The following is a 14,371-nucleotide window of genomic DNA, read 5'->3' as shown; positions in this document are numbered from 1 at the left end:
ATTTCTCTAGTGTTACCTTTTGCATAGCATTGGGGCTGGGTTTCTGCAGGGTTTTCTTAACATTTCTCCTCTGCCCTCAGCTTTTGGTAAGCTGCGTGCCTATGTCTCAGAGAGTGTCTGTGCTTTGCCCATCTCATAGCAGTAGATGCTGGTGCTTTCTAGCCTCGTAGTGAGTGGTAGGTGTGAGTTTTCTGTCATCCATATCTAGCTGGTCTGATGCAGGCGCTTTGCGCGTGGGTCTTGGAGATGGAGCTTTCTCATTGATTCTGCTCTCCTCTGGTCGTAGCAGACTTCTGTTGTTCTAGGTCTTGGATTGTGTCTTGCCTCTCTTGTAGGGTCAGTAGTGTTTTCTCTTCTCTTTCTCCAGCCTTACTGGGTCTTCCTCTGTGTTCTAGGGATGATAGGGTGCTGCTTTTTTTTTTAGTTTCTTAGAGTTTTGTTCCACTGGGAAGAAGGGTCCGATGAGGCTTTATGCTCTGCTTTCCCACAGCCGTCTCCTTTTTGAGGCCTGCACCACTTGTTCTCATTCTTTCTCGGGAGCATGGAGGTCTGTGAAGAAAACCAGGTGTGTGGGTGCTAAATCCTTTTGTGTTTGTGGCTTCCAGGCATTTTGTACTTACACCCTAGCCTTTTACAATTTGTAAGAAATTTTAGCTGAATTCTTACCTACTTGTATGCAGCTTGTTATTTCTTTTTCCATGATCATGCTCACATTCTGTCTCTCTCTGGAGGTGCCCATCTCACATGGATTTTAAGCTACTTGGATACTCTGTAATCTCAGCCCTCTGATGGATTCAAGAATAGTTATGCTTTTGTAGATTATTTGTCTTTTTCTTATTAGGGTGCAAGCAACACTGTCCAGCTTTTTTTTTATCTTAGCTTAGCCTCCATGTGCTTTCTGGTATGTTTTTCAAATCTGAGCCTAATCAATGTCTCTTCATTGTTGCCCGTAGTATTGTGTAAACAGTGCTGATAGAATTTTGTCATGATCTGTTCAGAGATAAATTTTACCATGAGTAAAATATAATTTTGTAAAGATAGCTTATGGACTATTCTATGCTCAAGAAGCAGTATAAATTCTGATTTATGAAATTACTCTGTTGCTGCTACTAAATAGGAATACTAATAATATGATAAATAGCAATAGCTCAAATTTATTGTGTTCACTATGTGACAGGCATTATGTTAAGTGCATGTAGCACGGTCTCTGATCGGTCTCAGATGTGTTTACCTCCCTCTCTTCAAGGAGGCAGCTCGTTGTTGGTAATTGGGGTGGTTGTACAGAGTATGAGCAGGTGCGACTCATCTCAGCACAGCTTCATTTGTCCTCCACAATTCTAGCTAGTGACACTTTAAACTCAAGATAGAGTCTCACTGGATTTGAGAAACTTAATTCTTACTGCGCCACAGTCCTTTTATACTCAAAGGTTATGTCACCATTCAGGAAGAGTTTATATGAACAAGTGATGCCCTTAATCTGACATACATCTAGCCCAGCGGTCGCCAACCTTTCGGACCTCACGGACCATCAGTGGTCCATGGACCACCGGTTGGCGACTGCTGCTTCAAAGATTTCCTTAAACCGGTGGTCGCCAACCTTTCAGACCTCACAGACCACCAGTTGGCGACGGCTGATCTAGCCCCTCTTGGCTCTTGAGGCAGAAAGCAGAACCAGAACCTTCCCCGACCCTCCCCCGCCCCGCTTTTTTTTTTTGGTCTGCAGCTTCCTAGCAGTCTTAGAAGCCTGCTTTCTGTGGAACCTCTGTTTACTTCTTTTCACAATGGCCTTTTGATACAGATAATGTAGATCCTATTTTACAGCGAAGAATTTGAGGATTAGAAGCAGAAAGTAATTTGCCCATTATCATGTAGCTTATAAATGAGCAGGAGCAAGGTTCAAACCAGGCTGCACTATAATGTTATTTTCTGTGCAAGAAGGTATTCCCCCCTCCACCCCCCCGAACCTAGGTGCAAAACCCCCTATATTTAAAGAGTTGTATTTTTTGTTATTCTCACCCAAGGACATGCTTTTTTTGATTTTTTGAGAGAGAGAGAGGATGAGAGAGAGAGAGAGAGAGAGAGAGAGAGAGAGAGAGAGAGAGAGAGAGAGAGAGAGAGACATCTATGTGAAAGCAAACCTCAATTGGTTTCCTCCTGAACGTGCCCAACTGTGAATTGAACCCACAACCAGGGTATGTGTCCTGACTGAGAATCAAACCCACTGCCTCTCCGTGTACAGGACAATGCTCCAACCAACTGAGCCACACCAGCCAGGGCTAAAGGGTTGTATTTTTAAATTAGTGATGGTGTAATTTGCACCTAGTTTATTTTAGCTTTAAAGAGAAAATACTGTCTTCAGATGAAGTTTTTATATCTAGAAAAATAGACAGGGAGGCATTTTTTTAAGACATTGGATCAATATTTTATATTGCTGGACCTTAAATGCCATGCCCTGAGAGCTGAAAACTGGAATTGAAACAAAACAGTTAGGCCCTTTTACAACTTCCCCAGCATCTACACTCCCTTTCTTTTAGGTCTAAAAATAGTGTGTCTATTCCACTACAGGTAAGTTAGCACTGGACTACTTTAGTAGTAGTGGAGAACTAGAAAGTATTGTAGGTCTGATGGCATCAAAATGAGGCCTTGTATGTGGGACTCTTCTGAAACAGTTGGGAAACTGAAATTCTATGTAGTTGTAATTTCAAAATGTGTCAGCAAGAAGGTGTGGGTAAAGTGTGCCAGTGGTGGAAATGGTAGGAGTTAATGTTTATTGGTACTTAATTCTTGGGTGTGATTTGTTTTCTGTTGGTTGGTGTTAATGAGGTCAGGCTTTTGTGTTAGATAATGCGGAGGGCAACCTACTTTCAACAGCACACAGGTGTTGCCTTCGGTGCTAGTTGACAAGCTGTTCAAGTAAGAAAATGTGTGTGCATTAGCATAGATTCATCACCAGTAGAAAGGTAACTAAAAAACCATATTTTACTAATGGTGGGTGTCAGTGTCATGTTGACGTTTTGAGACTAGCATTAATATAGAGAGAGCCTAGTTATAAATGTTAGCATTACATGGCATTAACCTCAAGTGATTTAATAGAAAACTTACATTTATCTTTCAAAACAACTGAGTTGTAATACCAGTCTTGAGTTAAGTGAATTTTCAAGTTATTTAAATATCTTTGTGGCTCTTCTTTTTCAAGCTCCCAATTGAAGACTTATGCAATTTAACGTCCCAGTCGCTGCCCATTTCACAGACTTCAATAGTACCTGAATCTACAGAAGACATTCTCTTGAATGGTTTCATTTCATTAGAAATGGAAGAAGAAAAAATAGAAACGGCACAGCAGGTGAGTGGCAATATTGTTTCTAAGGATTTTGATTATTTTAAATTAAATGTCTTGATACAGGGCTAATAAAAAAGATCCTAATTAAAAGTTCTGAACTTTTGAAACTATACAGGGTGGGACAAAAGTAGGTTTAGAGTTGTTTGTGTGAAAAATAATACAATAATAATACAAGAATAAGCTGTTTCGTGTACTTACAATTGTAAATCTACTTTTGCCCCACTGTGTAGTTAAAATCTTTTTGGAACATTCTTGATTTTGTGTTAGTTGTGGCTATTAAGTATTTTAAATGAACCTTTTGCCCAATTATATTTGGAATACAGAGAAAAATATGATATTTCAAGTTTAGATGTTGATAAATTACTGTATTTATTAAGGTTTTAGTATTTTATGTACTTTTGACTTCCTCCAGTGTATGTCTATGTTATGTTCCCCTCCAGCATGCAGTGTGTGTGTACATACACACACAGACACATACACATACCATTCTATTTTTAGGTAAATTTATTTTATAATTTATCTTTATTGTTGAAAGTATTACAGATGTCCCCTCCCCCCTCCCCCTCCTTATTGACCCCTCTACTCCTGCCGCCTCCCCAGGCCTTCATACACTATTGTCTGTGTCCATGGGTTATGGCTAGGTAATTAAAAAAACAACAACAACTAAATATTCTCTTCAGATGAATGCTTATAGCTACTTTTAGTAATGTAGCCTGTGTAATCTTCTCTTGTTTTTGGCTTATTCCTGATTAAAAATCTATATGTTCAATAGTTTCTTCTGCCATTTCCTCTGCTCCTCTTTCTGTTCTGTGAAGAATCAAAGCTGAGGCATTTACTGAGTAAAACATAAAGCAAATGTGCTGACCTGCATGTATAGTAAGTTGAGGGAAGAAGTGCAGTAAAGTGATTAAGAGCTCTAGCTCTCGAGTCAGGCCCTGGATCTGAAAGTCACCTGTGTTGCTTATCATCCTTGTGAGCTTAGGAAAATTACTTTTTATTCTTAGGTCTTTAGTTTCCTTATAAGTAAATAAAATAATTATATACCTATATCATAGGATTTTTGCAAAAATTAAATAAGATAATGCATGTAAATGCAGTATGTGGCAGGCACACAATCAGGGTTCAGTAAATGATAGCCAAGGTACTTGTCAAGCTAAGTATCTTGAGAGAATAAAGCATATTTTGACTTGAATCCCACTTGAGAATTATAGAAGATAACTTGTACCAGGTCTGTGAACTTACTTGGACTATTAAAAAAGTCGTCTGGATTAAATTTGCACTTGTATATCTCTTTTTAAATTTAGAAAAATCTAATATATTGAGTTATAATTTATGTACAATAAAATGTAATCATTCTAAGTGTACATTTTGGTGAGTTTTAACCTGTGTAAGATATAGACAAGATATAAAATATTTCCATTGGCCCAGAAAGTTCCCTTATGCTTGTCATGGTCATGGTCAACCTCTCCCATCTCTTTTTAATAATAGATATTTTCATAATATAGGGCCAGAATTCAAATTTAGGATTAGCTGATACAAGAGTCCATGTTCTTAAACCAGTCTGTTATATTATTTACTAGAGGCCCGGTGCATGAAATTTGTGCACGGGGCTGTGTGTCCCTCAGCCCAGCCTGCACCTTCTGGGACCCCTCGAGGGATGTCTGATTGCCCGTATAGGCCCGACCCTACTGGGACATCCCTCTCACAATCCAGGACTGCTGGCTCCCAACTGCTCACCTGCCTGCCTTCCTGATTGTCCCTAACCGCTTCTGCCTGCCTGGGACATCCCTCTCACAATCCAGGACTGCTGGCTCCCAACTGCTCACCTGCCTGCCTTCCTGATTGTCCCTAACCGCTTCTGCCTGCCAGCCTGATCACCCCCTAACCACTCCCCTGCCAGCCTGATTGATGCCTAACTGCTCCCCTGCCAGCCCAATTGCCCCTAACTGCCCTCCCCTGCGGGCCTGGTCACCCCTAACTGCCCTCCCCTGCCAGCCTGGTCACCCCTAACTGCCCTTCCCTGCCGGCCTGGTCGCCCCCAACTGCCCTCCCCTGCCAGCCTCATCGTTCCTAACTGCTCTCCCCTGCTGGTCTGGTCCCCCCTCCCCATAACTGCCCTACCCTGCAGGCCTGGGTCCCCCCAAACTGCCCTCCCCTGCAGGCCTGGCCCCCTCCAACTGCCCTCCCCTGCAGGCCTGGTCACCCCTAACTGCCCTGTTCTGCAGGCCTGGTCCCCCCCAACTGCTCTCCCCTGCAGGCCTGGGTCCCCCCCAACTGCCCTCCCCTGTAGGCCTGGTCCCCCTCCCCCAACTGCTCTCCCCTGCAGGCCTGGGTCCCCCCCAACTGCCTTCCTTGCAGGCTTGATCGCCCCCAACTGCCCTCCCTTGCAGTCCTGGTCCCTCCCAACTACCCTCCCCTTTGGCCATCTTGTGGCAGCCATCTTGTGTCCACATGGGGGCAGCAATCTTGTGTGTTGGAGTGACAGTCAATTTGCATATTACTCTTTTATTAGATAGGATGAGTTTATATTCTCACAATTCCTACTAGATAATATTAATATTTACTCAAAGCCCAATGTTACATACTCAGAATTGGCAAACTAGCAAATAGGCTTTAGCCTCTCAGGAAGAAATAAATATATATATATATATTTTTTTTTTGCCTTTACTTTTTGGTATTTATTTTATGCCGAATTTACTCCCAGGCCATAAGTTTTTGTTTCTTCAGTTTCTTTTGGGACATCCCTTTCTTCTGTGCCACCTCCTCTTCTGGTTTAGAAACAATTGCTCTTTTTCAGTAAGAGTCCTTTCGCTGTGGCAGGGAGAACTCATGTATGGGTTAATCCACCCCTGGGCTCTGTAAGTTCTACACTGCATCTTGGGAGCTTTGTTCACCTGGATGTGCTCAATGACCAGAGAACCTACAGCTAAAGCTTAAGTTCAGCAGTGCTCTCTGCATTTTTAAGCACATGCAGCAAAAATTCAGCACCCTTTTTGGGCCACTGACCCTGTGTCCAGCCCCACTGTTTTGCCTGGGCATATCTATCAACTCCACCATTCTAACGATGGAATGGCATACATTGCTTCTGTATAGTGACATCCTTCAGATACTTGGTGGCTTTTTGAATATGCATACCTTGGTGGCTTGGGCAGTTTCATGAGTGTTCATAAAGTGAACACAAAGTTTTGAGCCTCTTGATTTGCATGATTTTGTAGGGTTTTCTGGGTCAAGTGAATAGTGAATCATTTTCAGAGGTCACCTCTGGCCGCTTTGGGGAAGAGCAGAATATTTCTTGTGTATTATATCTTTAATACTCTTTTTAAATTAACTCTGAAAAAGACCCATTTTTTTTCTTTTTTATTGAATTTACTGGGGTGTTACTGGTTAACAAAATTATATAGGTTTCAGGTGCACAATTCCACAACACATTATCTGTACACTATACTACGTGTTCACCACTCCAAGTGAAGTCTCTGTCCATCACCATTTATCCCCCCCATACCCTTCTCCATTTTCTCTGCTCCTCCCTCTCCCCTGAAATCACCACATTGATGTCTGAGGGCCATTGTTTTTAATATCCTTTGCTTTTCCTAGCATGTAGATTTGACTATACAATTAAATTGTCCCCAGGTTTAAAACCAATTATTAATGTCTGATCCCCAAACAATAAGAATTAGTGTTACTCTTTTGACTTGCTGTTTAGCATGTAGCCACTTTTCATTTTGTCTGTTTTAGTTTTGTTGACAATATAATATTCTTTATTTTTCCAGTTTTTCTCATGGTTTGCAAAGCTACAAACTCAGATGGATCAGGATGAAGAAACTAAATATAGGTATGTGGCTCTTGCATTTGTTGGCTATCCTAATTTTTAGATCACAGTCATCTGAAACATTTTGGAACCTGTGTCTCTAAATAAAATTAACGTACAAAGAAAAATCCAACAGCAATATTTTCTTTAAAAATAGCCAGGGAGAGGATTTGGTTTAACTGATATTAGAAGCTGTGTAATTGAAAAAAAAAATTACATTGTAATTAATAAGTTGGGGAGGGGGCAGACATTGGTTTTTAGATAACTCTAGAAAGGTTTGGGTTCAAGTGTAATTGTACAGGAACTCTAAGAAGTGTTTGTTGCCGTTCTTCAGAAGGGGAGACCCAAGAGACTTTGTGGATGGCCACCTGTGGGTGTAACTATGTTGTTCTGTTTGTGTATATTGATAGCATGGGAGAAATGGTGGTATACAGTTTCTGGCAGATGTGGGGACTGTGGCTTGTATTCAGTGAACATTTATTAAGTGACTGTAATTGCTAAGCATTTGATGTATGATTCCATTTAATCTTTATAGCAGCTCTGTGAGAAAAGATAATATTATTCCCATTTTACAAATGAGCAAACTGAGGCCTAGAGATATTAAGTAGCTTGCCTAATGTCATGGAGACTTGGGCAGAGCTGGGATTTAGACTTAGGTCTTCTAATTTTGAGTCCAGAATTCTTCCCATGACATCACACTATCTCTCAAAGGTGGAAGTGAACTGAAGGATTGACCTACTTGATGCCTTGGGATGGATGGCCCTTGTGTCCCAGACTTTGAAAGTTGAGCTGGTGATTTATTGCCTTACATGTGAAAAGCCAGTTTATGGCTTCAGGGCTGATTCCTTTTATTGCTTCTTTTAAAAATTAAAAAAAAAGTATTTATTGATTTCTGAGAGGAAGTAAAAGGGAGAGAGACTGGTAGAGACTGATAGAAACATTACTGATGAGGGAGAATCATTGATTGGCTGCCTCCTGCATGCCCCACACTGAGGATGGAGCCTGCAATCCAGGCATGTGTCCTGACCGGGAATCAAACCATGACCTCCTGGTTCATAGGTCAACACTCAACCACTGAGCCACACCGGCTGGGCTTTTTATTTTTTAATTGTTTTTATTGTTGTTGTTGCTCCTTTTAGTTTCAATAATTTTCCTTCTTAAGTATTGAAACAGTCTGTAACATAGCTTTTGGTAGATTTCTGAATATAATGAACTGTAGTGAATAGGCCTGACTTTCCTCCTGAAATTCAAGTGTTTGGGGGAAAAATGAGACTTTGTTGTTTATTTTCTATGTTTATTGGGGGAAAATATTATTGCCAATCCCCTTTTGGTTCTGTTTTCTAGACAGATGAGGGATTACTTGTCTGGGTTTCAGGAGCAGTGTGATGCTATATTGAATGATGTAAACAATGCTCTTCAGCATCTGGAATCATTGCAGAAACAGTATCTTTTTGTGTCCAATAAGACAGGAACCCTACACGAAGCCTGTGAACAACTCCTAAAAGAACAGGTAATTTGGAGTAAGAGAGAGGGTCAGTGATTATACTATTTTATTTTAAAATAGGTGAATACTGTTTAATTCTAGTTTCCTTAATTTCTCCAACTTATATATTGAACACTGCTCTATATAAGGTCCTGTGCTATTAAGAGTGCAAAATATTACATTGACAGTCTTCTTTTCATTCTAAATAAGCTTATCTGAACAGGGGCAAGGATAAGTTTTCCTATGTTTTGAGCTATTAGGTCTCAGTACACTTTCAGGTGAAGAATATATATTAATTTGCTCTGTCTGCTCTTTATCATTGATACTTTTGAAACAGGCATAGCGATCATGGGTAATGATGGAGTTTAAGAAAAGATGAAATCATGTTGGTAGTGTTTAAATTGTGACTTAAGATAGACAATTTTCGTTACTATGTTTATCTCAGAGTTTTCTTTATGTGTGTTCTGTTTTTTAAAAGGCAATTAATAATTTATTATTTTGTAAGGTTACTGTATAATATACTGTGATAATCATTGCTAATTTTAGTCCATGATTGCAAAAATCTTTGAGCATTATCCTGAAATCTTACATCTTACTAGAGGCCTGGTGCACAACATTTGTGCACTGGTGGTGGGGGGGGGGGGGTCCCCTCAGCTCGGGACCCCTTGGCAGACATTCCGTGAGGGGTCCTTAGTGCTGCCACAGAGGTGGGAGAGGCTCCCATCACGGCCGCTGCACTGGCCAGCCATGAACCGGCTTCTCTGGCTGAGTGGTGCTCCCCCATGGAGTGCACTGACCACCAGGGGGTAGCTCCTGCGTTGAGCATCTGCCCCCTGGTGATCAGTGCGTGTCATAGTGACCAGTTGTTCTGCTGTTGGGTCAATTTGCATATTAGCCTTTTATTATATAGGATGTATATCAATTTAGATAATTTTTGAGACTGGAGTGTTGATTTTTATGTTCTCGTAATAACTGATTTTTCTCTTTTAAAAAATGCAAGTCGGAACTTGTTGATCTGGCTGAAAACATTCAACAAAAGCTTTCCTATTTCAATGAATTGGAAACTATTAACACAGTAAGCATGTTTTTTATTTTTTGTAAAGTTAGTGACTTTATTTTGTATTTCCCTTTCTGAGTATAATCTTGAAACCTGTAAATTGGCTTGAGTGATATTTTAATTTAATAGTTTGCTTGCTGAAAGTATTCCTCTTTGTGGCTGATGGACATACCATTACCATTTCAGATTTTTTTCAAATATGATTTAAGTAATAGTTCTGTTTAAATTGTATTACTGTTACAAAAAGTCTTTTTGTTGTCTGGTCGGTGTTGCTCAGTGGTTGAGTGTCGACCTATGAACCAGGAGGTCATGGTTCTATTCCTGGTCAGGGCACATGCCTGGGTTGTGTGCTTGATCCCAGGGAGGCAGCTGATCAGTGATTCTCTCATTGTTTCTCTTTCTCTCTCCCTCTCTGAAATCAATAAAAATATGTTTAAAAATATTAAAAAAATCTTTGTTGGTTACCTCTTATAGTATCTTATTTATAAGCTGTGAGGAAAATTATAAGAAGAAATATCAAATTTTAAATCTTGCTATGGTTGAACTACCTATATATTTAAAAAGCTAAGTGACCATCTGACCATTCTACTGGTAGTGATGACGTGTCTGACCACCAGGGGGCAGATGCTCAACGCAGGAGCTGCCGAGCTGCGGTGACTTGGCAGTGGCGGTTCTTGGGTGACGCACCCCGGAACCAGAGAGGAGGGAGCCTGATTCTGGGGTGCGTCACCTGAGAACTACCCTCTTATAATCTGGCACCTCTCAGGGGATGTCGGAGAGCCAGTTTTGGCTGATCCCCACAGGCCCGGCTCGAGGGACCCCACCTGCTGGAGGGACCCCGCTCACTCTGCAGACACCCTTCGAGCCGCGGTGCCACCCAGGTGCAGCCGGCTGAGAAGAGACCACAGGAGGTTGGCTGCAGGGTGTGTTCGGCCCGTCTCGCCCAGTCCCGCCCTGCCAGCTACCTTCTAATTAATTTCCTTTCAATATGCACAAATCCGTGCACCAGGGCAGTAGTAATAATAATGCAAACATGTTTTAAACTAATCTCATATGTAGTGTGAGGAAAAGTATAGTCCTCATAACGTATTCTTTTTTTAAAATATATTTTATTGATATTTTACAGAGAGGAAGAGAGAGGGATAGAGATTTAGAAACATCAATGAGAGAGAAACATTGATCAGCTGCCTCCTGCACACTCCCCACTGGGTATGTGCCAGCAACCAAGGTATGTGCCCTTGACCTGGGAATTGAACCTGGGACCCTTCAGTCCACAGGCCGATGTTCTATCCACTGAGCCAAACCAGTTAGGGCATAATGTATTCTTTTATCCCAAAGTAATAGTCTCAATAAAGACTGCTGTGTAAATGATATTTTTGGTTCATAAAATAATCATAACTATATGCACAGTATGTTATTTAAATATTAAATTAATCATAATTATAATTTACTACAAGATAGAAGTAAAACTAGTAGTCAATTAGTATTGGAATAGAATGGGAAGTAGTTCATTGCCAAGCTATTTGTATATCGAGATAAGAAATAATTGGCTGGTTTTACTTACATTTTATATATATTATATTTATACTAGAAGCCCAGTGCACGAAATTTGTACACTGGGGGCGGAGAGGTTCTCTCAGCCAGGCCTGTGCCCTCTCTCAGGCAGACATCCCTCTCTCAGTCTGGGACACCTTGCTCCTTACCACCTGCCTGCTTGCTACTCCTTACTGCTCCCTGCTCCTTAGTGCTGCCATGTAGGCAGAAGAGGCTCCCGCCACCGCCGCTGTGCTCGCCAGCCATGAGCCCGGCTTCTGACTTAGTGGCACCCTCCTGTGGGAGCGCCACCAAGGGCAGCTCCTGCGTTTAAGAGTCTGCCTCCTGGTGATTAATGCACATCATAGCGACCGGTCATTCTGGTTGTTCTGCCGTAATGGTCGCTTAGGCTTTTATTGTATAGACTAGAGGCCTGGTGCATGAATTCGTGCACGGGTAGGGTCCCTTAGCCTGGCCGGCGATTGGGGCTGATCGGGGCCAGCTGGCTTGGGGGAGGGACTGTGGAAGGTCGGCCGGCCGCAGGAGGTTGGCTGTGGGAGTGCACTGACCACCAGGGGGCAGCTCCTTTATTCAGCGTCTGCCCCATGGTGGTCAGTGCACATCATAGCGACCGGTCAACTGGTCGTTCAATTGACCGGTAGTAACGGTCGTTTAGGCTTTTATATATATAGACTAGAGGTCCAGCTCGCGATTGAAATTGCGCGAGGAGGCGCCCTGCCTCCCGCCGTGCGAGGAGGCACCCTGTGGGGGGCTGGGACCCACGCCTGACCCGTGTAGTGCCGGCCGCCGTGTTGTGTCCGCTGGGGTGGGGGCAGGCGCTCCTGTGTGTTGTGTCTCTGCTCGGCCCGCCCCCAGCCCCAGCCTCTCCATGTGTTGTGTCTCCACTCTGGCCCACCGCCAAGTCCCAGCCTCCCTGCGGCCGCTGGGGCTGAGGGCGGCATGCAGTCCCTTCCCGCCCATCTGTGCGCGCAGCTCCTCCTGAGCGGTCGTTACTCCTGGCTAATTAGCATATTCCCTGTTTATTTTATATATATATATATATTTATATATATATATATGTATATATATTTATATTATATATTTATATTATTACATATTATATATTATATTGTTTTATGTTTTAATATATAATCATATATTAAGTGTTAAATTTCACACATATATATTACCTATACTTATATTGTTAATATTATTACTTATATGCTTACTTATATTTTACTTATATGTATTATATTTTACTTTCATAGTATGACTGCTAAACGTAGTATGACTGAGTGCTACTTAATCCTTTAACCTTGGGAAAATAGCCAGTGTTTGAAATTAGGAAATTTATGTATGTTTTTTACTTTTTGTAAAGTACTAGTAAATGGGAAGTTTAGGTACTTGGTGTGTTATTATTATTTTTTTAAAATAGGAACTGGGTTTTCTTTTTTTAAATATATTTTATTGATTTTCTACAGAGAGGAAGGGAGAGGGATAGAGAGTTAGAAACATCGATGAGAGAGAAACATCGATCAGCTGCCTCCTGCACACCTCCTACTGGGGATGTGCCCGCAACCAAGGTACATGCCCAAGACCGGAATCGAACCTGGGACCTTTTAGTCCACAGTCCGACGCTCTATCCACTGAGCCAAACCGGTTAGGGCTTGATGTGTTATTTTAATATGACATTGTACAATGGAGTAATAGAAAATATTTGCCAATTCATCAAGAGCCCCATTAAAACTCACTAAGAATAAACTGAATTAAATCAATATTCTTTTTGTTGTTTTGTTAATCTTCACCTGAGGTGAGAGCTAAAGAGAAAGGGAGGGAAACATCAGTGCGAGAAAGACACATTGATTGGTTGCCTGCCACACCCATGAGCACAACCAGGGCCGGGTATTGAACCTGCAACCAAAGTATGTGCCCTTGACCGGGAATCGAACTCATGACCCTTTGGTACGAGGGCTGACTCTCTAACCACTGAGCAACACTGGTCAGGGCAGTATTCTTTTTTAGATGTTCTTTATTGTTACACATGGGCTACATTTGAGGATATTTTGGTCATTCAAAATGTAAAGACATTATGCTTGGCCGGTATGGCTCTGTGTTTGAGCGTTGATCTATGAATCAGAAGGTCATTGTTTGATTCCTGGTCAGGGCACATGCGCGGGTTGCAGGCTCGATCCCTGGTGTGGGGCATACAGGAGGGAGCCGATCAATGTTTCTCTGTCATCATTGATGTTTCTCTCTCTCTCTCTCTCTCTCTCTCTCTCTCTCTCTCTCTCCCCCTTCCTCTCTGAAATGAATAAAAATATACTAAAAAAAAAAAAAAAGTAAAGACATTAGTATACCTGTGTTATATCCTAAAGGGAGATATGATAATTCTAATACATAATTATTAATTTTTGCCTACATATATTTTTATGAATTAAGGTCTTTTCTTTTTCCTTAAAGAAATTGAATTCTCCTACATTGTCTGTGAATAGTGAAGGATTTATACCTATGCTGGCCAAGTTAGATGACTGTATAACATATATCTCATGTCATGTAAGTTATGCTATTTCTGTATGTTTTTTAAGAAACCTTAGAAACTCTATTAATTTGTTTCTTAGGCTATAAAGTGATTATTTCTTCTGAAGGGAAAAAATATCTCTAATGTTCTTGAAGAAAAAACTGGTAAATTCTTAGTCATTATTGAGAGTGATGTAAGAAGTATATTCAGCTGCTGAGGCAGCCCCTGGGGTAGAATGAGGTTCTGACTGACACAGTTTTATCCCATCTGAAAGGAGCAGCAGTTTTCAGGCTGTTGAATTACTGTTGTGCTAGATATTATTCCCCAAGGATTTATTTATAGCTGTATTTATTTCCTCCAACTCAGACTCTTTTTCTAGTTGAGTCTGACATATTAGCTTTGAAGTCTATGGAGTACGGAAGATATATTTTGCTAAAAACTACAAATATTTATTGAGCCCCTGTTTTGTGCCAGGCACAGGGGACTTGGCTGTGACCAGGACAGTCACAGTATTTGTCTTCATGACACTTCTAATCTGCCTAAGTCCTTTTTTAGAGTTTCATATATAGCTTTACTAAAATAAAGGACGTTTTGGTTTTCATTGAACGTTTGCTTTGTCAATATTTGTTTCC

The 14,371-nt window shown here is 41.3% G+C and overlaps 1 protein-coding gene and 1 pseudogene across 1 annotated transcript in view; one reads left to right on the top strand and one right to left on the bottom strand.

The window, feature by feature from the left end:
- The window catches only part of COG3 (component of oligomeric golgi complex 3), an 83,883-nt gene that overhangs the window by 17,504 nt on the left and 52,008 nt on the right, over positions 1-14,371 (top strand). Inside the window, exons 2-6 of the mRNA XM_008145562.3 lie at positions 3,197-3,343; positions 7,111-7,172; positions 8,493-8,658; positions 9,632-9,706; positions 13,682-13,774. Coding sequence (XP_008143784.1) covers positions 3,197-3,343; positions 7,111-7,172; positions 8,493-8,658; positions 9,632-9,706; positions 13,682-13,774 — 543 coding nt within the window. The remainder of the gene's footprint in view (positions 1-3,196; positions 3,344-7,110; positions 7,173-8,492; positions 8,659-9,631; positions 9,707-13,681; positions 13,775-14,371) is intronic.
- LOC129149942 (60S ribosomal protein L17-like) lies at positions 6,035-6,586 on the bottom strand (annotated as a pseudogene).

The sequence above is a fragment of the Eptesicus fuscus genome, chromosome 8 (assembly GCF_027574615.1).
Source record: "Eptesicus fuscus isolate TK198812 chromosome 8, DD_ASM_mEF_20220401, whole genome shotgun sequence".
NCBI lineage: Eukaryota > Metazoa > Chordata > Mammalia > Chiroptera > Vespertilionidae > Eptesicus > Eptesicus fuscus.
This window is presented reverse-complemented; position numbering and strand designations above follow the sequence as displayed.